The following is a 26,588-nucleotide window of genomic DNA, read 5'->3' as shown; positions in this document are numbered from 1 at the left end:
GGCGTCTTATAGACACCTCTCCATTACTAATCTTTGGGCTTGATGTCACCTGGCAATACAAAAGTGACATTAACCCCCACAAATATTAACCTTGCTTCAGACCACCACATGGCAAGTGGGAAAAGGCTCGCAAAGTGCCAGAATTTGCGCATATAATAGATGCGCCTTTTCTGGGGCAGCTGCGGGCTACTATTTTTAGGCTGGGGTTGCCTATATCCTCAAATTTATTGTGAAGCAGGACCAAAACCCCAAACATACAGCCAATATTATTGAGAATTATCTTCACTGTAATGAGGAACAAGGAGTCCTGGAAGTGATGTTTGGAATCATATGAAGAGAAAGATGGATATGTGCAATCCTACATCCATAGATCTGTGTTTCGTCCCCCTAGATGTTTGGAACAACCAAGTTTCCGAGTTTTTTCACAAACTGTCTATAAGTGTACCTAGAAAAGTTAATGCTGTTTTGAAGGCAAAGGGTGGTCACACCAAATATTGATTTAATTTATATTTCTTAATTTCTCTTTTCTTCATTCACTTTGCATGTTGTTGATTGATAGAAAATAGTAAACATTCCATCTCCTCTATTTATATTTCTATTACATATTTGTACCATTTAGCAGTAACATAACCTTAGGACATAGGTTTCCAAGGCCTGCAACTGCCTAAGGAAGGTGTAAGTCAAGTCTCTGGAAAGCTGTGCAGTATCCCAGGCTCTTATCATTCTATGACCTTTCTTTTGCTGTATTTTCAACAGTTGGGATCCCCTGGTGAATGTCTCCCGTCATTATTACTATGAAAATGTGTGCAGTAGCAGCCAAAATAATTAGAAAATGCTGCAGAGGTCAGAGCAGTCACACAAGACCGCAAGCTAGTGTCTTGAGGATGTTAAAAAATTGAACCTCATTCCTGGTGATAGTGAGAATTTAACGCATCACAACTACAATATATTTTAGTCCTCCAAGTGCTGGAACATTAAGGCTGCCTTCACACTAGCAGTATTTGGTCAGTATTTTACATCAGTATTTGTTAGAAAAAAACAGGAGTGGGTGATAAATGCAGAAGTGGTGCATATGTTTCTATTATACTTTTCCTCTGATTGTTCAAATCCTGGTTTTGGCTTACAAATACTGATGTAAAATACTGACCAAATACCGCTAGTGTGACGGCAGCCTTATAGGTTTATTTTAATATTGTTGTTTGTCGGTTTGAAATTAACCATTTGTACTTTTAACTAGTACATGGTTTTAGAAAAAAATGTATCCTGTATATATGCTTTTAATATCTTTTTTTTTACATTTTTAAGCATAGCTTTTACAGAATCATCACTGTGACTAAGAAAAAGGCAGTTTGCACCAGTTTTTAATGAACAAAGAGCTCCAAAAAGTAACACATTGCACAAAAAATCGGCAAAAAGTTGCATATTGCACCAATTTTTTTTCTACACCATTCTTAGCAAAAGTTGAAAAAGTAGACATGGTGCATCAGGAAGGGGTGTTTCCAACAACTTTTAGATAGATTTAACAGTGATGAGCGAGTGTACTCGTTGCTCGGGTTTTCCCGAGCACGCTCGGGTGATCTCCGAGTATTTGTAACTGCTTGGAGATTTAGTTTTTGTCACCTCAGCTGAATGATATAAGGCTGCTAGCCAGGCTGAGTACATGTGGGGGTTGCCTGGTTGCTAGGGAATTCCCACATGTGTTCAGCCTGTCTGGCAGCCGTAAATCATTCAGCTGAGGTGACATAAACTAAATCTCTGAGCACTTACAAATACTCGGAGATCACCCGAGCGTGCTCGGGAAAACCCGAGTAACGAGTATACTCGCTCATCACTATAAACCTTTACAGCAAAGAAATATTGCAAATGTTGGTGAAAATCTGCACCTGCTCATAGGAGTTGTAGGTTTAATTTTTAACAACTTAATAAAAGGGTTATTCCCACAATAACAGGATATCCTTTGCCTGTAGGATAGAAATAACTTGCATGCTGATCCCTGCAGGTCCCACTGCTATGGCCCACAGTGATCCTGAGCTGTACAAAGCCCTGTCTAGAATAGACCAGAGGTGCGTGTGCCCAACCTCCGTCCAATCATTATCTACGGCAACGAGTGGGCAATACCTTTTCTCAAAGGGCCACATGAAAACCTGGCACTGTTATAGAGAGATGAAAAACACTGTTCAATATTAATTCCCACATATGCTATCCTCCCCCATCCAAGTGGTTTATTATTTCAGTAACCACATTTGCAGTAGTCGTCATCCCTCAAATGCCATCCCACCCAACACCACTCATCCTGCTGCCGTCAGCTTATGTTCACATCTCCTGGGCCTCCTAGTAGATTAGAAGTAGTGCACTACTCAGAATTCAGGGTTAAGAAGAACCTGTTAGGATGAACTTTTGCCTTATACTAAAATGTATGGCTGTATAGGCCCTGTCAGCCTTAGTAAATCCATAGTTATTTCTGTAGAAATCCTCCCTGAAGATAAATGCAAAATTAGTGGCAAGTGCTTTTAGGGTGTATCAAAGCACTTCTAGGTCTTTAACCTGCACTCCTTATTTACCCCTCAGCTCACATCAGGCAGCACTGATGGAGAGTGATGAGCATGTAGACTGACAGGGCAAGTCCAGAAGCACACTGCATAACAAAATCATTTGCGCAAAGGGTCAGGTCCACACAGGTCAGGTGCACACTGCGTCCAAGCAGACTGCAATGTTGGCAACACTGGTACAGCCACTTAATTACAGCATCACAGTAGCTCAGTGGTTAGCACTGTTGCTTTGGTTCAGGGTCCTGGGTTCAATTCCCACCAAGGCCAATACTGCAAGGAGCTTGTATGTCCTCTCTGTGTTTGCGTGGGTTTCCTCCAGGTTCACTGGTTTCCTCCCACATTACAAAGACATACAGATAGCGAATCTAGATTGTCAGCCCCAATTGGGACAGTGATTCCAAAGTCTGCTGTGTAATATAATGGCACTATATAAATAGGCACAATAATAATCTAATATCTGGCCTTTTTGCTGTCCATGTCTGCCGGCCAGATAGAGACACACAAAAAGCTGGATGTGGCTTGCGAGTCATAACTTGTCCAGGTCTGGCCAGAAACAGACAAGTGCCAGAAATTTTTCTTTCCATTTTGGGAGTTAGGCCGGGGTCACACTTGCGAGTGCAATGCGAGAAACTCACACAAGTCTCTCGCCTCAATATCCGGCACTGCCGCCAGCACTCGGGACCGGAGTGTGCGGCTGCATGTATTTCTATGCAGCTGAACGCTCTGGTCCCGAGTGCCAGTGGCAGTGCCAGGTTTTGAGGTGAGAGACATGTGCGAGTTTCTCACATTGCACTCGCAAGTGTGACCCCGGCCTAACACTTTAAGTAGCTGAATAATCCTTTAAAGCTTCAGAATATTTGTTTGTAGTCTGTTACTATCATTGGTGGTCAGTCACAGACCGAAAAGGGCCCCTGTGCAAGAACAATATATGGACCCTTTTCAGCCCAATCGATCCTAAAATGCAAAATTGCACCTGTTTTGGAGGTAGAAATGGGCCCCCATACCTCTTGAGCCCCTGTGCCCTCACACAGGTTGCAGCAATGATATGTCCGCCTCTCGTTACTATGTAAAATCACGTTCTTGCATGGAGAATGTAGACATAAAATGGAAGGAGAGTTTTTATCTAGTTTTGCAATGTTTGGAACAATACAGAAAGACAGGTAAATGACATTCCCTTAACTTGCAGATGTATTATTATTTACAAAGATATTTTAAAAAATAAAAATCACTTTTAGGAGAATATTTTTTTTTTACAATGGATAATTTGTGTTTCTAACAAACTGGTCATTCCCCCAGGATTTTGTCAGGTTTTATGGGTTTTTTTTAACCCCTTTGCGTTATTCTGTTTCTTTCACAGGGTTATTTGAAGCAGTGCAGGAAGCGGAGAGACATGTTCAGTGATGAGCAGTTAAAGGTCATCTTCGGGAACATTGAGGACATCTACCGGTTCCAGATGGGTTTTGTTAGAGACCTCGAGAAGCAGTACAATAATGAGGAGCCACATCTCAGTGAAATAGGACCATGCTTTCTAGAACATGTAAGTGTAAATGGGCTGGGAAACATTAGGTCTTGTTAGGCTGCAATTTATAGTCAAGCTGCGCAGAACATCTAAAGTAGAGTCTCATTGCAAACTTGGCCATAAAATGTATTAAGGTTCTTATGTGTTTTGAAGAAAGCGGCAATAGAAAGATGTTAGGCAGCTGGCACTATGTTTCGATGCTAGTTTAGAATTTTAATTTATAGTCATTGTTGCATTTCCGGCTAATTTTGATGTTCTAAATTTTCATGTGAATTTTGATGATTATTCTTCATATTTCTCAACCTTTTTCGACTGTCCTGAAACACTTTCCATAAAGCAACATAACTTCACAAAGAGCATGATTGTTTGTAACCTAACCTATGTTATTCAATAGGGTATAGATACATTCATGCACTAAATGACTAACTCGCTTAATACTTCATGAAAAAGCACGAGGTCTTTAGAACTGCTGTTCAGGTGCTTGAGGTCTCCATTTGGAAACTCTGTACCATCCATCACAGCTTAGTCATCCTATTACTTTCCTAGACAAAACACATTTATTTTTTCCAGAAGCAGTTGCATGAGAATAATATCCCAATTACTGAGACTGAGCTGTTAGTGAACGATATTGTGGTTTCTTAGATGTAATAAACTCCTTACAATATTTCATCCCATCAGACCAAGAAAAATAAAGAAGTTGTCGTCTCACCTTGTTCACAAATATTACAGTACATAGCAGTTTGCCATGCCAGTGTAGACCTAAAACCAATAGTTAGCCAATATCCAAGAGTATAGTAAAATCAGTTGATATTTTATTTGAATCTCTTATAAAAGACAAGATGTCATCTCATTACGCATTTCAGGCCATTCTGGACCTTACGCAGATTGTTTTCAGATTCAAATAAAGTTCCATATGACTTTACTATACTATTGGATGCTGCAATACATTGGTCTTTGGTCATTAGCGCAAGAACACTCGAGACCCTTGGGGACTAGCTAAGAACCCATATTCAGTTTTTTACATTTTTGTTTAGCCACAATAGATCAATGTATAGTGTTGGATATGCGATCCATGTCTTTTTTCTTCAGTTGTAGCAAAACATAGATAAGCAAAGTGCATATTGTCTACAGCTTGCTGAATATTTGGAATATGCGGGCCCCACATAGCCAAATGTTCTGTACCCCTTGGACTTCCATTATCTCATGCTCCTCTACGTTTGTTTCATTGTCTCCTGGATTAGGAAATTGGATTTTTTTGTTACATTCGAGGGCTCTTTGCACCATTTTCATCCCACAACACTATAGATATGTTTCCTACACTAGATTAATAGGTGCCCTAACATAGAAGTGAATGGTGGGTGTCAGTTGCAATCATATTCAAGGGCCCTTGGGGTCACTATTAGTGATGAGCGAATATACTCGTTACTCGAGATTTCCCGAGCACGCTCGGGTGACCTCCGAGTATTTTTAAGTGCTCGGAGATTTAGTTTTCATCGCCGCAGCTGAATGATTTACATCTGTTAGCCAGCATAAGTACATGTGGGGGTTGCCTGGTTGCTAGGGAATCCCCACATGTACTTATGCTGGCTAACAGATGTAAATCATTCAGCTGCGGCGATGAAAACTAAATCTCCGAGCACTTAAAAATACTCGGAGGTCACCCGAGCGTGCTCGAGAAGTCTCGAGTAACGAGTATATCCTCTCATCACTAGTCACTATCATTATTCACGATTATAAATCTGGTAATAACCTGCACAGACCCGCTTTTAGTTTTCTGGTTACAGCAGTCTTTAAATTAGCAATAGAACTGATTTCTTTTATGATATTTTAACCACTTTACGCAATTAGTAAAAAAAAATTTGCTTTAATTTTCTTATCTCTACATTCCAAAAGGCACAACTTTTTTTTGTCATCTATGTAGCTAAAAGCGGATTTAATTTCATTTTTAATAGAATGAATAACGCAAAAAAAAAACATTATTGTCAGGTACCTGAAAAAAACAGTAATTCCTCCGTTTTTTTGTTTGATTATTATGGCATTCAAAGTGCATTAAAAATGAGATCCAGTTTATTCTGTGGGTCAGTACATTTATGTCCATACCAAATTTTAAAAATATATATATTGAAAAAATTCCCAAATTTTTGTTTTGTGTTGCAGTAAACAGAAAGGCACAATTTAGACTTTTTCCATGTGAGGGTTTGTTGTTTTGTGACAAGCTATAGCTTTTGATGACTTTTTGATAACTTCTAATTTTGGGAGAAAGATCAACAAGCTGCATTTTTGCCATTTTTTTACATAGTTCTGACTTTTACATTTTTTTAAATTAGCAATATTAGTTGAGTTTATATTATTGATATTTTTACATGATAAATTTCAAGTGGTGGGATGATTTAAATTTTCTTTCATTTTTATCTTTGAGTTACACTAGGAACTTAAACATTTGACAAATGAGACAATTCTCTGTTATAATTGATTAAACTTGTGCAACTTCACATGGGCCCAAGGGATTAGGGGGCCAACTTCTGCATCAAAAGCCGCAAGCAGCTTCCATCACAGACACATAAAGGATGCATTACAATGAACTATTGGACTGCAAAGGCCCATTTACTGTTTTTGTACAGAGGCCCTCTTCTGTCTTTGCCTAGAACCTACTATAATGTATTGCAGTGTATTGTCTTTTCTTCTTGTGGCAGGGCTAAATATAAGTACTAAGATGTCAGCTGAAGGCCCCACAATGCCATGACCACCCATCTTAGCTCCCAACAGTTGCAGTCAGTTGTCAGCCATATTACACAGCACCATCTGCTACTTATGGAACAGGATCAGCTCCTCTATACAACTCCCTCCCTCACTCCCGTAAACAATACATGTTGGAAGGTTTTAAAGTGAAGCTATCATCAGAACATGACCTTTTGTTTAAATCAGCTTTTTGTATTAATGCATTTTTTGCAATTTTTTGCCAATTTTTATTTTCCTTTTCACAATTTGCGTCAAAAACGCAAAACAAATTTGGATTCCTACAATTTTCACACTGGTCACTGAGGCTTTTTCAGACACTAGCTTCCTATTGTTTCAAGAAATAATGCATGCACATAGCCACAATGGTCAGACATCAACCCTCTTTTTTATTAACCCCATCACGACATGAGCTGTACATATGTGGCGCATGTCGGGTTTCCCCCTTTGATGTGGGCTCCGGCGCTGAGCCCACATCTTTGCTGGTACATGTCAGCTGATTTGAACAGCTGACATGTGCCCCTAACAGCCGCGGGTGGAATTGCGATCCACCTGTGTCTGTTAACCTAATCAATGCAGCTGTCAACCTCTGACATTTAACATATTCCTGCCCATTGGCCCCCATGTCACATGAACGCGGGACACTAATGGGTTGGCATGACAACCCGGGGTCTGCAGAAGACCCCTGGGATTGTCATAGCCGAATAGCTATGAGCGCCGCCCAGCGGTCAGCACTGATAGCAAGAGAGCATTTCTGCTACAGAGAACAGGGCTAAAGCCCTGCTGTGTGTAGCACGAGCAATCAGATGATTGCAGCTTCTTGTCTCCCATGGAGACTATTGAAGCAAGTGTAAAGTAAGAAAAAAGAGCCATCACTTTTTTATTTTTCTGTCAATATGGCCATGTGAGGGCTTGTCTTTTGTGGGAAGAGTTGTACTTTTGAATGACATAATTAGTTTTGCCAAATTGTGTACTGGAAACCGAGATTGACAGCAGCATTTAACATGTTAACAGCCGCGGGTGGATCGCGATTCCACCCACGCCTGCTAGGGCCACATGTCAGCTGATCAGATCAGCTGTCATGTGCTGGAAAAGGTGCAGGCTCATTGCCGGAGCCCGCACCAAACTGGGGGAGGCACCCAATGATGGACACTGCACGTCATTGGGTGTTAAGGGCTTACTGTAATGTTTTCATAAGATAAATGAAAGGTAAATACAGCAATATTTTAAAATTCTATATGGACATTACTCACTGGTGGTTTGGCCCACACATCATCTAGTTCTGGCTGCTGAGTCCCCAATAAGAAAAGGTTGAGAGCCCCTGGTCTAGAAGGTCCCGTGTCGTAGAATGCTGTAGGGTATTTAAATGTATTGAAATTTTTGGGCTACTAGTTAATTGAGATTTTTTTATCACATTTTTCACCAGTCATTCCAGTAAGAAAATCTTCAATTGAATAGCAAAAAATTTGTGGAAGAATGTTATCCCTGGTATTAAATGGGTTAAAGATCCACACAGGTTTTGATGTTGCTGGAAATGGCTTTGAGTCTGCTTTCTTGACACTGCCTAAATGACAGCAGCTGAGCAGTAAAATGCGCCGGCCCAGCGTGTAGAATGAACATTACACTTCAGTTGACTAAATGCCTGAGGGTTTCAGCCTAGTTTAGCGTCCTGTTACATAAGCCACACAGGTCTGGCCTTCATCATCTGTGAATATGTCAGGGAACGTCAAGAAAATTATAATTCCCCCCTTTTTAGATTTTTATCTGCAATGAATAGACCACTATTATGTAAGAGCCTTTTGGGCACAGTCCTGTTTTACCCATGCAATCTCTGGCATGGCAATTCATTTTTATGCACATGTGTTTTCCCTGCTTCTACTCATGTTCACATGATGTGGTTTATGTCAGGACCACTGTGCAGGTTGACGACCACACACATAGAGATTGCCTTGCTAATGCATATTTTGGAATCTTTTTCTTTAGTGGTGGATTCCACGTGTCAGATTTTGTTAGCGAAATGTATATGATTGAATATCAGTTCCATTAATTTGAATGATGTTGTTTTAGAAGCAAAGAAATGCATTTTAGCAAGTTCTACTGCCATCAACGGAACAGTCAGAAATTTCAGTAACAAAATATTTTCTTATTTGAACTTCTTCCGAAATATCTGTTTTGGACAGACTTTCTAGAGAGAGGGGACAGTCACCTGCATGATTTAAATAGCTTTAAATAAGTATACCCAAGAGGGACATAATGGCATATTCACTGATCTGGTCTATGGGGTCTAACATCTGGGTTACCGATTTCAACACTGGCAAATTAGAGTCTTTCATTCCCATTATATGCATTCAGTGTATATGTATTCAGTCTCTATGGTAGTCCGTAGGAGATAAGTTACCAGTCTAGTGAGTAAGCACACTATTTCCAAATCTTTCGTCAACTTTCATGGAAAGAAACCCCACTGTTTTACATGAATATGATAGATTTATTGTTTGCTTGGTTTAAACCCAATGGATATATTGGATATTTCATTAAAGCTCTTTATGACAAAACCCCCGTTAAGTAAACCACATAGTAGTAATATTACCTGTGTCTTCCACCATTGAGCATGTATGTCTGAGAGCGCATCAGGTGCGATGACGTCACTACATGGCGACTGCTGCGTGGAGTCCAGTACACAACGCAGACCAGAACTAAAATGAAGCATAATTAGATGAATACTTTTTTTCTTATTGTCCACACTTTTTGGGGGGTTGTGTGATGACATCATACTTTTCAGGGGGCTGTATGGCTATATAAATATATTATATTATGTGAGGGTCTGTATAAGGACATCATACTGCATGGGTGGCTGTTTGGGACATCATTACTGTGTGGGGGACTCTGAGGACATCATTCTGTTTGAGGGGCTGTGGAATTACATCACATTGTTTAAGAGGGCTGTGTGGGGTGGCTATCAGGTCATCATATTGTGTTAGTAGCTGTTGATCAAGGTACATCATACTGTTTAAGAGGACTGTGTAGGAGTTTTGTTGGGACGTCATGCTGCATGTGGGCTGTATAGGGACATCATTACTTTGTGGGGGGTTGTTTGGGGATATCATACTGTGTAGGGACATCATTACTTTTAGGGAGTCTCTGTGAGAACATCATACTATGTGGAAGGTTTTTGCAGGCATCATACTGTTTGAGGGGCTCTGTAAATCCATCATAGTGTTTAAGAGACCGCTGTGTGGAAATTACGGGGGGGACTACGGGGGCATCATATTTTCCTGGGAGCTGTTGATCAAGGTACATGGATGAATAACAGGAGCAGTATGATTTATAAACATTCTAAAAAGGAGTAAATTGCATGGTTTTGATTAGCTTCTACTGGTAAGAATTCTTACAATCAGACCCATCGTAACATGTATTAGCAGTAGCTAGCAGCAAGTCAATATAAATAACTAGATGGTGGCCCGATTCTAACGCATCAGGTATTCTAGAATATGTATGTATGTACGTACGTCGCGCTGTGAGTGGGGGTAAATTCTGCGCCAGTATCGCTGATTGGTCACGGCCAGCCATAAGCTACCAATCACTGAAGCGGTGTTTAAATCCCTCGCCAATATCGTAGATTGGTCACGGCCGGCCGGGCACCACCAATGACTGAAGCGGTGTTTAAATACCGCACCAATATCGCTGATTGGTCATGGCCGGCCGTGAGCTACAAATCACTTAAGCTGTGTTTAAATCCCTCACCAATATGAGGGCCGGCCGGGCGCGACCAATGACCGAAGCGGTGTTTAAATACCGAGCCAATATCGCTGATTGGTCGCGGACGGCCGTGCACAACCAATCACTGAAGCGGTGTTTAAATCCTGTGCCAATATCACTGATTGGTCACAGCTGGCCGGGCGTGACCCATCAGCGAAGCGTGGTTTAAATCCCGCATCAATTCACGGCTGGACTGCATCTGTTGCTGATTGGTCTCAGGATGTCGGGGGTTTGGGGCGCTGGATGTCGGAGGTTCGGGGTGCAGGATATAGTACAGCCATGTAGTATATAACACATCCACGTAGTATATAGCACAGCCACGTAGTAAGTAGTATATAGCACAGCCACATAGTATATAACACAGCCACGTAGTATATAGCACAGCCACATAGTACATAACACAGCCATGTAGTATATAGCAGCCATGTAATATGTAGTATATAGCACAGCCACGTATTATCTAGCACAGCCACGTAGTATATAGCACAGCCGTGTAATATATAGCAGCCACGTAGTATATAGAACAGCCACATAGTATATAGCACAGCCACGTAGTATATAGCACAGCCACGTAGTATATAGCAGCCACGTAGTATATAGCAAAGCCACGTAGTATATAGCACAGCCACGTAGTATATGGCAGCCATGTAGTATTTAGCACAGCCACTAACTACAGTCATGGACAAAAATTTTGAGAATGAGACAAATATTAATTTTTCCAAAGTCTACTGCTTCATTTTTTCTAATGGCAATTTGCATATACTCCTGAATGTCAGAGTGATCAGCTTAACAGCAATTACTGTACTTGCAAAGTCAATATTTGCCCAGAAAATGAACTTTAACCGCCAAAACACATTTCAACATCATTGCAGTCCTGCCTTAAAAGGAGCAGCTAACATCGTTTTAGTGATTGATCCATTAACACAGGTGTGGGTGTTGATGAGGACAGGGCTGGCGATCAATCAGTCATGATTAAGTAAGAATGACATTACTGGACACTTTAAAAGGAGGCTGGTGCTTGGTATCATTGTTTCTCTTCAGTTAACCATGGTTATCTCTAAAGAAACACGTGCAGCCATCATTGCACTGCACAAAAATGGCCTAACAGGGAAGAGTATCGCAGCTACAAAGATTGCACCTCAGTCAACAATCTATCGCATCATCAAGAACTTCAAGGAGATAGCTTCCATTGTTGTCAAAAAGGCTCTAGGGCGCCCAAGAAAGACCAGCAAGCGCCAGGACCGTATCTTAAAACTGTTTCAGCTGCGGGATCGGACTACCAGCAGTGCCGAGCTTGCTCAGGAACGGCAGCAGGCTGGTGTGAGTGCTTCTGTACGCACTGTGAGGTGAGACTCTTTGAGCAAGGCCTGGTTTCAAGGAGGGCAGCAAAGAAGCCACTACTCTCCAGAAAAAACATCAGGGACCGACTGATATTCTGCAAAAGGTACAGGGAGTGGACTGCTGAGGACTGGGGCAAAGTCATTTTCTCTGATGAATCCCCTTTTCGATTGTTTGGGACATCTGGAAAACAGCTTATTCGGAGAAGAAGAGGTGAGCACTACCACCAGTCTTGTCTCATGCCAACTGTAAAGCATCCTGAAACCATTCATGTGTGGGGTTGCTTCTCAGCCAAGGGAATCGGCTCACTCACAGTCTTGCCTAAAAACACAGCCATGAATAAAGAATGGTACCAGAATGTCCTCTAACAGCAACTTCTCCCAACCGTCCAAGAGCAGTTTGGCGCCCAACAATGCCTTTTCCAGCATGATGGAGCACCTTGCCATAAAGCAAAGGTGATAACTAAATGGCTCATGGAACAAAACATAGAGATTTTGGGTCCATGGCCTGGAAACTCCCCAGATCTTAATCCCATTGAGAACTTGTGGTCAATCATCAAGAGACGGGTGGACAAACAAAAACCAACAAATTCTGGCAAAATGCAAGCATTGATTATGCAAGAATGGACTGCTATCAGTCAGAATTTAGTCCAGAAGTTGATTGAGAGCATGCCAGGGAGAATTGCAGGGGTCTTGAAGAAGAAGGGTCAACACTGCAAATATTCACTTGCTGCATTAACTCATTCTAACTGTCAATATAACCTATTGGTACTCATAATATGATTGCAATTATATTTCTGTATGTGATATAAACATCAGACAAACACTAATAAAAACCAGAGGGCAGCAGATCATGTGAAAATATAATTTTGGTGTCATTCTCAAAAATTTTGGCCATGACTGTAGCAGCCACATAGTATGCAGCAGCCACATAGTATATAGCACAGCCACCTATTATATAGCACAGCCCACGCAGTAAATAACACAGCCAATGCAGTATATAACACTGCCAACGTAGTATATATCAGTCATGCAGTATATAACACAGCCCACGTAGTATACAGCAGTGTGGGCACCAGTGTGGGCGAGACCGCTAAGTCATCTGGGTAATTTTGCAATGCATCTCTGGGAACGGAAGCTGGCGGCAACCTCGCTGCTCGCGCGCATCAGTGGACAGCGGAAGGTGAGAATAGTACCATTTTTTATTTTTTTATATTATTTTTAACATTATGTCTTTTTACTATTGATGCTGCTTATGCATAGGCAGCATCAATAGTAAAAAGTTCGTCACACAGTGTTAATAGTAGCGTTAACAGACTGCGTTACACCGCGTTATGCCGCGGTGTAGCGCAGTAGGTTTAACGGACTGCTAAAACGCTATTTGGGCAGCAGGCGCTGCCTGGGAGGGGAGTATGTAGGGGGCACTAACTGCAGGGGAGTAGGGAGCGGCCATTACGCGGCTGAACTGTTTCCGTCGCTGATTGGTACCGGCCAGCTGGCCGCGACCAATCAGCGACTTGGTATTTCCATGACAGTTAGACAAACAGACGGAAGTGCCCCTTTGACGATTATATATATAGATTCTGCTTAAAGTGATAAAAATGAATACAAAAAACAATGAGGAGAATTATGTTCGGTCTGTTGGTTCTGCCTTCCTCAACAGGCAGGGTCTCTCATTTCACCCCTTGGGAAAATTAATTGTCCACCCCTGCTTTATACAAAAATGAAATGCCAAAAATGGACACAAAATTGACGGCTTTGCTAAAACATATTGGTGACCAACATTAGCATTGTCCTGCATATTCTATCAATTGTTATGGACCCCATGTTGCATAAATTACCGTCTTCTTCTTGTGGCTTAATTATAATGTACTTGACCTACAAAATCTCAGTTCAGTATTTTAAGTACACGTTTCAATCATCTTGATATTACTTTACAGTTACTTTCTCGTTAGCATTCCACAGAAAGATAACACCTCCTCTAATGTCTAGTGGAATATATTTAGAATGGTTGAATTGTCTAGCTGTATTTACCTTCTATTATGGTTCCTCTGAAGTCACTTATTGAACACTAGTATAAAGACAAGATAAAGGCTCTGATTCATCATTTGTGTTTTTTAAGTGACTTTTCTTTTTAGTCTTGTGGTATGCATTGACATTTTTTGTGCCGAATACTTCTAGCGTACATGAGTTGATGGAAAGTCAAAAAATCAAAGATGCTCCTTTTTGTTTTTTAGCCCTTTTTAGAGCAAAAAGTCGCATAGTCCTATAAAATGTCTTCAATTGCTCAAAATTAATATGATACATATTTTCAACTCTACTAAGGTAATGTGGTAATATCTTGATAATTCTCTCATGATAAGTTATGCTAAAACATCTGGATAAGCAAGACAACAGCCACAATGTCAAACAAAATAAACAAACAAATAAAAACCAAATAAAGTCAAATTAAAAAAGGTCCAAATTAAATAGTGAATAAGGCACAGTTATAAAAGTCAATATTAGAACCATATTTACTATGGAAAAAAGGTTCAAAAACTATGATGAATCAAGATCAAGATGATCTCTGATGAAGCTTTGGTGAAACGTGCGCCGGGTGTTTGGTGGGTGAGCCTCATCATGTCCGTATTCCTGTATGCACTATTTGCACTTTGTGATCTAACTTTTTGGTGAGTTATCTTTGCTGTCACTCTAATCTGTACCATGATACTACTTTTATGTTTTAAAGGGAATCTGTCACCTCAATTTTGGTCTATAAGCTGCGGCCACCGCCATCAGGGGCTTATCTACAGCATTCTGTAATGCTGTAGATAAGCCCCCCGATGTATCCTGAAAGATAAGAAAAACAAGTTAGATTATACTCACCCAGGGGCGGTCCCCATTCGGTCTGGTCCGATGCGTGTCGTGGTCCGGGTCCGGTGCCTCCTATCTTCATACGATGACGTCCTCTTATTTGATTCCTGCCGCGGCTCATGTGCAATCGTAATTCTCTGCCCTGTTGAGGGCAGAGCAAAGTACTGCAGTGCGCAGGTGCCGGGAAAGGTCAGAGAGGCCTGGCGCCTGCGCACTGCAGGACTTTACGCTGCCCTCAACAGGACAGGTAAAGTATGCCTGCACAGGAGCCGCAGCAGGTAGCAAAGAAGAGTATGAAGTTGGGAGGCGCTGGACCCAGACTGCGATGCCCATCGGACCCGAACAGAACCGGGTGAGTATAATCCCTGGGTGAGTATCATCTAATAATCTGTTTTTCTTATCTTTCAGGTTACATCGGGGGCTTATCTACAGCATTACAGAATGCTGTAGATAAGCCCCTGATGGCGGTGGCCTCAGTTTATAGGGCAGGTGACAGATTCCCTTTAATTATTCTCTTTTTTACCTATTAATTATGTGATCTGTATGTCTATTACCTACATACCTAAATTAATTTGTTTTTACTTTTAGTCATATGATACGCATACATATCCATATGTAATTCGTGCATTGATTCGTTTCTGTAGTGATTGGATATTACTTTGTGGTGTGCCTTTATTTTGGGGGGAATTTTTCCTTTTTGGCTCACCCACCATTTTTCTACTGTATTATGAAGGAGAGAATGGCTAATGAAATCAATTATGAAACCTTATATAAGTCAGTTCAGATATAGTGTAGCAAGATTGAGTCTATTTCCTGAGCAGCACACTGGAAGGAATTTTTGGAATGCAAAGAAGTCACTGGACACTGGACATTGGACACTGGACATTGGACTGAATACCATATATGGAAGTGAAGTTGGAAATGTAGTTGGAATGAACCAATCAGAGTGACACTAACTATTCAGAAGTTGTGTGGCCCCCCATTTCCTGCTTCTAGTATCTTCCTTTGTTTAGAGAATTAAGCAGTTGTGCACCATCTTTGACTGAGAGAGGAGTGTGTATCTGTCTCAGTGTATCTGATACATTCTTGGCCTCTAAACTAGCACTCAGCTTATATTTGGTCAGGTACAAGCAATCATTTAGATCTCATTTTAAGGGATCACCCTCACATTTTGTGTCTGGTATGTTAGTTATATTCTTGTCTTTTCAACTATGTAACAAATATATATTTTTCAGTATTTGTATTTACTTTATACATGGTACATTTTTATGTCATATCGGTTTTCTTTTCTCTGTTCGGTAGCCACTTACGATGTGACATCATCAAGGTGTTTGAAGTAGGTGTAGGCAATAAGTGAAAAAGGACTAAAATGAGAAAAGGACCATAAGTTCTTAATGAGGGTTTTTATGCCTCATTTTTCTTTCTGATTAGACAGGTTGCATATTCTGCCAGAAGATACAAGCATTTAGTGACCGGACAGGTCAAAGCATTTGCATTTAATCAATGTGCCTCATTATGAGGTATTAGCCGATGGAGGAGAGATGGATCATTCTCCGTAATATCATTGGAAAACTCAGCTATTCTGCTATTAGCTAGTGACCCTTGTGTGTCTCCTATTCCCATTTATTTGTCTAGATGATTGAAGTTTTCTATACATTGAAGGACAGACGTGTGAACATGTAACCTTGCTTCTCCACGTGTATATACATGGAAAACATGTTAAATGTAATTGAACTTGTGTAAAGATTTCATTAATGCTAGAATTTCCTAACTTTCTACTTTTCATTTGTCCTTGAAAGAGTAATTACTTGCTATTTCACACATTGCAATTAAAATAATAATGGCCATAACAAGACAAATCCCATTCATTTGCATACTAATTTAAAAATGAACTTGTTTTGTTATCTATTTGCATCTGTTTATCAGAACTCACTTGCTTGGAAGGATGGCACTGTTAAAACTTGTTAAACTAATTCATTTTTTTATTGTGGATTTCCGTTAGCATTGTTACAGTCTTATTCTCTAGATTTTAATAAAATTATATTGCATTCAATATTTCATAGCCAGTGAGGAAGCGGAGACATGGGGTTATGTTTGTCTGTTTCCTGACATTGGAGAGCAAACCACAACATTTAAAGGCATATTCTTTTGGTATTACATTTCTTTAGTTAGATAGCATGATAATAAGCAAGTTTGCAATGGACTTGCTTTAGTTATCTGCTGTTATTCTGCTATGAGACCTTTTGTTTTATATAAGGTGCAGCTTGTTACCAAGGATCCCGACCACCAGAGTCTGGTCAAGTATGCACAGTGGATACATTCCAAGCTGAGGAGTTAACTCCTGAGATCCCAGCCACCTCTCTCCAGCCCTTTGATTTCTGTACAGCAGTTAGCTGCTCACATCCCTCATTCTACCTGTGAGCTCCTGAGCTGCTATTAATCTTGTAATTTCACCAGCCCCCATTATTGACATTTTCCAGAGCAGCCCTCCTAATTAATGCTGCTTCTTCAAAGGCCATGTTATTCCTATATGCAAAAATAATGATAACATTGTAAACTTCAGTTCAAGCACTGACAGGTAATGTGTCACAGTAGCATGATCAGCAAAGCAGAAGTAACCTGACCAGAACTGTCCCTCAAGGAATGGTTACCCCCCAGCAACCAGGAAGTAAGGAGACTGCAGAGCTGTTTTTGCTCAAGACACAAATTGAGAGTAAACCCTTAAGGCCTTGGGACCCAGATTACTTTCAGTCTGACCCTGTTTGAATCCAGTAAGACTAGGTTCACATTGCGTTAGTGGGTGTCTGCTAACGAAATCCGTTACATGGTGCAATTGTCAAAATTAACGCTATGTAACGGATCCGTTAGCGTACCCATTGACGGCAATGTGCTACGCATCGCTAACGTATGCCATTTTTGGCATGCGTCAGCGATGTCCCGTTATTTTCGGAAGGACCTCAAACGCTGCTTGCAGCGTTCAGGGTCCATTCTTCGCTAGCGCAGATCGGGCATCTGCGCTAGCGGGATCGCCAAAAGCGATCACTTTTTGGACATTTCGTTAGCGCATTCCATTAGCGTATGCGCTAAATGGATTGCACTAACGCAATGTGAACCTAGCCTAATAAACCATCAGAAAATAATACCCATATCTTTTGGAAAAAAAAAGAATGCAGAAGTGATTTTTCCTTTTAATATATGGGTATCTGAACATATAAAAAGGCAAAGATTGGAAGAAAGAAGGAGTGGTAGTGCTAGAACAGATTCAACAAGACGTTTACATCATAAGTCTGGCAAAAAAACATGTTTGCGCTTTCTTATTTATTTAATTTTCATTTTTCTCCCACAGCAAGATGGGTTCTGGATTTACTCAGAGTACTGCAATAATCACTTGGATGCCTGTATGGAGCTCTCCAAGCTGATGAAGGACGGCAGATACCAGCATTTCTTTGAAGCGTGCCGACTACTGCAGCAAATGATCGACATTGCTATTGATGGGTTCCTCCTGACCCCAGTGCAGAAGATCTGCAAGTACCCACTTCAGCTGGCTGAGCTTCTGAAATACACAGCACAGGACCACAGGTATTACTCCAGAGCACATTACATCTGTGTGATAGCCTTAGAGGAATTCGACCACCGTTACAGATCCTTTTCTAAATACATAAAGGAATTGCTTAGGCATATATCCATTGCAAATGAAAAAGTTAAGCACAGGAGCACAGGAGCAATCTCAAAATAAAATTAGCAATGTCAAGACAACCACGTAGATTATTTTTTAGCAGAATTTAACAAATGTGTAAAATGAAAAATTGAAGCGCTATTTTTTGAACAATTGTCATCAAATTTCTGTGGGGGAAATGTATCATGAAGGTAGCTGATTTTTTAGATCAGTTATGTCTCTTGATTGCATAGCCTTAATTTGCGACAATGTTTACAAAACTTGATAAATCTTTAAATATAACATTTCTGATTAAAACTGTTTCTTAAAATTTTTCACCTTCTTCATTAATGTCAGAATGATCACTTTTTTGTGACTTTTTCAACAGTCACAATTCATAAACCTGACTTAAACTTGTCTGCCTAACAACCATTCCAATTTTCCTACCTTGTAACAAGTCCAGTATAAAATCCCTAATAGGCTGAACATTTTGTGTAAAAATGGTTTGTGACAACATTTTCAAATTTTTGAAGCGAGAAAAGTGGCACAAAGGACTTATTAAATTCCCCATTTTGGCTTTTATTTTCCTGAATTAAATAGATATTTCTTAAGTTAGTCATACACTTGAGATAACAGTCGGCACAACGTTTATTCCACTTGACCTGACAGCTATCACTCCCGACTCCATCTTACAAAGAGCTCTTGGCTTGGTCAACCGCTCATGTTTTTTAATGGGAAAAGAGGAGAAAACCGCTGCAAGACACCACTGGCAGTGACTTATGTTTTCTGAAAGCAAATGGATCACCTGTCAGGAAAGGATTGAGAAGCCCCCATACACATCAGAGGGTTGGCGTTTTTTTGGCTGACATTCATCTTAAGTTTATGAGGTGTATGGGGGATTTTAATCAATATAGGTCCTTATGCATATTTTGTCCCAGTCTCTTAAAGTACAAAGGCAGAATGTTTATAATCTGAAAACTGCTGACATGGCATGCGACTTCACATTTACTGTGAAATATCAGTAAACATATTTGTCAAAGCCACCTCAAAACAGATCAAATAGTCCTACTACTGTAGCAAGACTATACATATTAGATTCTCAATGTTTTCATGTTCTATCCATTAAAGAAGCCCTCCTCCTCCCCTCATCAAAGTTTTTATCCTCTTAATATATTGCAATCACCATATAATATAGCACTGTGTACTTACAATTGCTCATTTTGCCTTTCTACCCAGATAATTCTTATCTTTTCTCTAATCTATGTAGTAACAGGAAGTCTCATCCCTGCATTTATCATTCCCTTCTTCACCTCCTCACCCAGCTGCTGCCTCCTCCCCCTACCAAGGACTTTTGAAGTGACTTATGGCTCATAAATGGAAAATTAACCTCCTATTTCTACATAGAGCTTAGAAAGATTCAGCTCGTCAGTTTTTAATCACGTGATCTTACAGACCTAATGGAAAGAGAATAATTTTCTGGGTAGAAAGGCAAAATTAGTAATTGTAAGTGATGACTGCAATACAGCTCTGGCAAAAATTAAGAGACCACTGCAAAATTTTCAGTTTGCTAGATTTTTCTCTTTACAAGTATATTTATGAGTAAAATGTAAATTGTTCTTTTATTCTTTAAACTATTGACAACATGTCTCCAAAGTTCCAAGCAATACATTTTGTATTTATTTTCTGAAAATGAGAAATGGTCACAATAAAAAAAAATGCATTGCTTGTAGACCTCAAATAATGCAAAAAAAAAAAACAAGTTCATAATCATTTAGAAACAACAATACTAATGTTTTAACTCAGGAAGAGTTCAGGAATCAATATTTTGTGGAATAACCATGATTTTTAATCACAGCATTCATGCGTCTTGTCATGCTTTCCACCAGTCTTTCACACTGCTTTTGGATGACTTTATGCCACTCTCAGTACAAAAATGTAGGCAGTTCCTCTTTGTTTGATGGCTTATGACTATTCATCTTCCTCTTGATTACATTCCAGAGGTTTTCAGTGGGGTTCAGGTCTGGAGATTGGGCTGACCATGACAGGGATTTGATGTGGTGGTCCTTCATCCACACCTTGGTTGACCTAGCTGTGTGGCATGGCGCATTGTCCTGCTGGAAAAACCAGTCCTCAGAGAACATTGCCTGAGCAGAAGTAATTAACTGTTTTTCCAGGATAACGTTGTATGTGACTTGATTCATACGTCCTTTGCAAAGAGCAACCTGCCCAATTCCAGCCTTACTGAAGCATCCACAGATCACCGATCCTCCACCAAATTTCACAGTGGGTGCAAGACACTGTGGCTTGTACGCCTCTCCAGGTCTCCGTCTAACCATCAAATGATCAGGTGTTGATCTGGGGATGCTTCAGCAAGGCTGGAATTGGGCAGGTTAATCTTTGCGAAGGACGTATGAATCAAGCCGCATTCAACGTTATCCTGGAAAAGCAGTTGATTACTTCTGCTCAGGCAATGTTCTCTCAGGACTGGTTTTTCCAGCAGGACAATGCGCCATGCCACACAGCTAGGTCAACCAAGGTGTGGATGAAGGACCACCACATCAAATCCCTGTCATTGCCAGCCCAATCTCCAGACCTGAACCCCATTGAAAACCTCTGGAAAATAATCAATAGGAAGATGGATTTTCACAAGCTATAAAACAAAGAACAACTGCTTAAATTTTTTGTACCAGGAGTAGCATAAGGTCACCCAGAAGCAGTGTGAAAGACTGGTGGAAAGCATGCAAAGACTCATTAAAAAGCATGGTTATTCCACAAAATATTGATTTCTGAAGTCTTCCTGAGTTAAAACATTAGTATTGTTGTTTCTAAATGTTCTCATTTTCAGAAAATAAATCCAAAATTTATTGTTTGGAGCTTCGGAGACATGTTGTCAGTAGTTTATAAAATAAAAGAACAATTTACATTTTACTTCAAAAATATACCTATAAAGAGAAAAATCAGACAAACTGAAAATTTTGCAGGGTTCTCTTAATTTTTGCCAGAGCTGTATACTAAGAGTATAAATATTTTGATGGGAAGAGGAGTACTTGTTTAAGAAAGTAGCTCGCTCATGTACTTGAAATTCATATGCAGAATGAAGCTTTAAAATGGTGCAAAAGAACATAGTTATTCATGTAGTGTTATTCACATAGAGTTTGCCGTCTGTTTGCTGCTATTTTTTTCACTGACACATTTGTTGTATGACACTATTCACGTACCAGACTTTTTTTGCTGAGTAGTTTCCTACTTTGGTTCATATTTCAGACAGAAATTGGCAATTCAATTAGATAGTTTGGTAAAACAGCCAAAAAAATGGGCAGCACATTGATGTCCAAGTGTCCGTTTTTTGTTGACTGGGTTATTAAGAAAGGCTTAGATTCGTTATGTACTAGTTACGCAGGGCGTGCTTGCCTGCCCATGACTGGCTTTTTCTCAGTTTTTCTATCGAAACATTGTGCATATTCTAAATTAGATCAGACTTAGTACACCTTGCCAGGGGTGCAAAGAATAATTTCCTGAGAATTACCCAGAACCATTATATCTGTTTACGTTGTGATCACTGGGGTTTCAGCTATCTCTCTGCCATTCGTTAGGAGTCGGCTCTTGATGCTAGTTAATCACACACCAGTGGCAGCTGCCCTCATGCATTCTTCTAATTAACAAGCTTTGATGTCCAGCGGAATAAAATGAATACATAAGGTGGAAATCGATAGCCTGACTGCAGTATCTTTCCTTGAGAAGATGGATTACCCTTCTCCCAGCAAATATAGCAGATACCTTGTCTCTCTTTATTATAGGGCAAGACATAAGCAATACAATGTGAAAGATCTGTCTTGTGTTTATTACATCTTCTGTCTTACAATGAAACATGTAACAGCCAAGATCAAATCTTCTCAATTAGTCCTTATATTGTACCTTCTGCTACTATTGCTGATCCGACAGTAAAAGAAAGCTCGCATTTCTATTTGACGTTTAAAATAGCTCAATTATTAGCAACCACGGGTATTTTTACCATGTGGATTAGAGGTTATTTTTCCACCAAATGAACGTTATTTTCATCTATTTAATTTTATGTAGATATGAAATTCTAATTATTAATGATATTATTTATAATCAATTAGTTATTCATAAACTTAATTTAACCTAATCAAAGATTTGTATTGTAATAGTTGTTATTATGGCTAATACTATCTCTCCTCGCGCCTCTCATTGTATATGTGGCACTCTACAACTTACACTGAATTACAAAGGTGTCTTCTCCTTCTTACAGTGGTCACCTAAATAGTTTAACCTGTTTCCATGAGTGTATGTATATATATATATATATATACAGTGGGGCAAAAAAGTATTTAGTCAGTCAGCAATAGTGCAAGTTCCACCACTTAAAAAGATGAGAGGCATCTGTAATTTATATCATAGGTAGACCTCAACTATGGGAGACAAACTGAGAAAAAAAAATCCAGAAAATCACATTGTCTGTTTTTTTAACATTTTATTTGCATATTATGGTGGAAAATAAGTATTTGGTCAGAAACAAAATTTCATCTCAATACTTTGTAATATATCCTTTGTTGGCAATGACAGAGGTCAAACGTTTTCTGTAATTCTTCACAAGGTTGCCACACACTGTTGTTGGTATGTTGGCCCATTCCTCCATGCAGATCTCCTCTAGAGCAGTGATGTTTTTGGCTTTTCGCTTGGCAACACGGACTTTCAACTCCCTCCAAAGGTTTTCTATAGGGTTAAGATCTGGAGACTGGCTAGGCCACTCCAGGACCTTGAAATGCTTCTTACGAAGCCACTCCTTCGTTGCCCTGGCGGTGTGCTTTGGATCATTGTCATGTTGAAAGACCCAGCCACGTTTCATCTGCAATGCCCTTGCTGATGGAAGGAGGTTTGCACTCAAAATCTCGCGATACATGGCCCCATTCATTCTTTCATGTACCCAGATCAGTCGTCCTGGCCCCTTTGCAGAGAAACAGCCCCAAAGCATGATGTTTCCACCACCATGCTTTACAGTAGGTATGGTGTTTGATGGATGCAACTCAGTATTCTTTTTCCTCCAAACACGACAAGTTGTGTTTCTACCAAACAGTTCCAGTTTGGTTTCATCAGACCATAGGACATTCTCCCAAAACTCTTCTGGATCATCCAAATGCTCTCTAGCAAACTTCAGACGGGCCCGGACATGTACTGGCTTAAGCAGTGGGACACGTCTGGCACTGCAGGATCTGAGTCCATGGTGGCGTAGTGTGTTACTTATGGTAGGCCTTGTTACATTGGTCCCAGCTCTCTGCAGTTCATTCACTAGGTCCCCCCGCGTGGTTCTGGGATTTTTGCTCACCGTTCTTGTGATCATTCTGACCCCACGGGGTGGGATTTTGCATGGAGCCCCAGATCGAGGGAGATTATCAGTGGTCTTGTATGTCTTCCATTTTCTAATTATTGCTCCCACTGTTGATTTCTTCACTCCAAGCTGGTTGGCTATTGCAGATTCAGTCTTCCCAGCCTGGTGCAGGGCTACAATTTTGTTTCTGGTGTCCTTTGACAGCTGTTTGGTCTTCACCATAGTGGAGTTTGGAGTCAGACTGTTTGAGGGTGTGCACAGGTGTCTTTTTATACTGATAACAAGTTTAAACAGGTGCCATTACTACAGGTAATGAGTGGAGAAAAGAGGAGACTCTTAAAGAAGAAGTTACAGGTCTGTGAGAGACAGAAATCTTGATTGTTTGTTTCTGACCAAATACTTATTTTCCACCATAATATGCAAAAAAAATGATAAAAAAACAGACAATGTGATTTTCTGGATTTTTTTTTCTCAGTTTGTCTCCCATAGTTGAGGTCTACCTATGATGTAAATTACAGACGCCTCTCATCTTTTTAAGTGGTGGAACTTGCACTATTGCTGACTGACTAAATACTTTTTTGCCCCACTGTATATATATATATATATATATATATATATATATATACAGTACAGTCCAAAAGTTTGGACACACCTTCTCATTTAAAGATTTTTCTGTATTTTCATGACTATCAATATTGTACATTCACACTGAAGGCATCAAAACTATGAATTAACACATGTGGAATTATATACTTAACAAAAAAGTGTGAAACAACTGAAATTATGTCTTATATTCTAGGTTCTTCAAAGTAGCCACCTTTTGCTTTGATGACTGATTTGCACACTCTTTGCATTCTCTTGATGAGCCTCAAGAGGTAGTCACCGGAAATGGTTTTCAATTCACAGGTGCGCCCTGTCAGGTTTAATAAGTGGGATTTCTTACCTTATAAATGGGGTTGGGACCATCAGTTGTGTTGTGCAGAAGTCTGGTGGATACACAGCTGATAGTCCTACTGAATAGACTGTTAGAATTTGTATTATGGCAAGAAAAAAGCCGCTAAGTAAAGAAAAATGAGTGGCCATCATTACTTTAAGAAATGAAGGTCAGTCAGTCCTAAAATTTGGGCAAACTTTGAAAGTGTCCCCAAGTGCAGTGGCAAAAACCATCAAGCGCTACAAAGAAACTGGCTCACATGAGGACCGCACAGGAAAGGAAGACCAAGAGTCACCTCTGCTTCTGAGGATAATTTATCCGAGTCACCAGCCTCAGAAATTGCAGGTTAACAGCAGCTCAGATTAGAGACCAGGTCAATGCCACACAGAGTTCTAGCAGCAGACACATCTCTACAACGACTGTTAAGAGGAGACTTTGTGCAGTAGGCCTTCATGGTAAAATAGCTGCTAGGAAACCACTGCTAAGGACAGGCAACAAGCAGAAGAGACTTGTTTGGGCTAAAGAACACAAGGAATAGACATTAGACCAATGGAAATCTGTGCTTTGGTCTGATGAGTCCAAATTTGAGATCTTTGTTTCCAACCACCGTGTCTTTGTGCGACGCAGAAAAGGTGAACGGATGGACTCTACATGCCTGGTTCCCACCGTGAAGCATGGAGGAGGAGGTGTGATGGTGTGGGGGTGCTTTGCTGGTGACACTGTTTGGGATTTATTCAAAATTGAAGGCATACTGAACCAGCATGGCTACCACAGCATCTTGCAGCAGCATGCTATTCCATCCGGTTTGCGTTTAGTTGGACCATCATTTATTTTTCAACAGGACAATGACCCCAAACACACCTCCAGGCTGTGTAAGGGCTATTTGACCAAGAAGGAGAGTGATGGGGTGCAGTCACCAGACCTGAACCCAATCAAGATGGTTTGGGGTGAGCTGGACCGCAGAGTGAAGGCAAAAGGGCCAACAAGTGCTAAGCATCTCTGGGAACTCCTTCAAGATTGTTGGAAGACCATTCCTGGTGACTACCTCTTGAAGCTCATCAAGAGAATGCCAAGAGTGTGTAAAGCAGTCATCAAAGCAAAAGGTGTCTACTTTGAAGAACCTAGAATATAAGACATAATTTCAGTTGTTTCACACTTTTTTGCTAAGTATATAATTCCACATGTGTTTATTCATAGTTTTGATGCCTTCAGTGTGAGTGTACAATTTTCATAGTTACGAAAATACAGAAAAATCTTTAAATGAGAAGGTGTGTCCAAACCTTTGGTCTGTACTGTATATATATATATATATATACATTGCTCAAACAAATAAGGGGAACACTTAAACAATACAATGTAACTCCAAGTCAGTCAAACTTCTGTGAAATTAGCCTGTCCAGTTATGAAGCAACACCGATTGTGAATCAATTTCTCCTGCAGAAATGACAGGCAATTAGCAAGACAACCCTTTAAATGAGTGGTTCTGCAGGGGGTGATCACAGACCGTTTCTCTGTTCTAATCCCTTTTGGCTGTTTTGGTCACTTTTGCATTTTTGTCATTGCTCACACCTCTAGAGGTACTGTAGCCTGAGGTGGTGTTTACAGTACAACCACAGAACTTACTCAGGTAGTGCAGCTCATCTAGGATGACACATAATAATAATAATAATAATAATCTTTATTTATATAGCGCCAACATATTCCGCAGCGCTTTACAGTTTAACAGTTTCAAACACAAAAGTCATAAGTAACAACGTTAACAATACAATAATTAAAGCAAAATAAGACGACCCTGCTCGTGAGAGCTTACAATCTACAATGAGGAGGGGGAGATGCAAAGTACAGGTGTGTATTTACAATGATGTATTTACAATGATGGTCCAGCCATCTTCATGGGTTGGG

At 40.2% G+C, this 26,588-nt stretch overlaps 1 protein-coding gene across 1 annotated transcript in view; it reads left to right on the top strand.

Annotated features, from left to right (window-relative positions):
- LOC138654194 (rho guanine nucleotide exchange factor 9) overlaps nt 1-26,588 on the top strand; it is a gene marked incomplete at its 3' end in the record, with an annotated part of 142,294 nt that overhangs the window by 82,090 nt on the left and 33,616 nt on the right. Inside the window, exons 3-4 of the mRNA XM_069743399.1 lie at nt 3,907-4,086; nt 18,097-18,329. Coding sequence (XP_069599500.1) covers nt 3,907-4,086; nt 18,097-18,329 — 413 coding nt within the window. The remainder of the gene's footprint in view (nt 1-3,906; nt 4,087-18,096; nt 18,330-26,588) is intronic.

This window comes from Ranitomeya imitator, unplaced genomic scaffold (genome assembly GCF_032444005.1).
Source record: "Ranitomeya imitator isolate aRanImi1 unplaced genomic scaffold, aRanImi1.pri SCAFFOLD_237, whole genome shotgun sequence".
NCBI lineage: Eukaryota > Metazoa > Chordata > Amphibia > Anura > Dendrobatidae > Ranitomeya > Ranitomeya imitator.
Note: the sequence above shows the minus strand (reverse complement) of the source record. Positions and strands in the feature narration are given on the sequence as shown.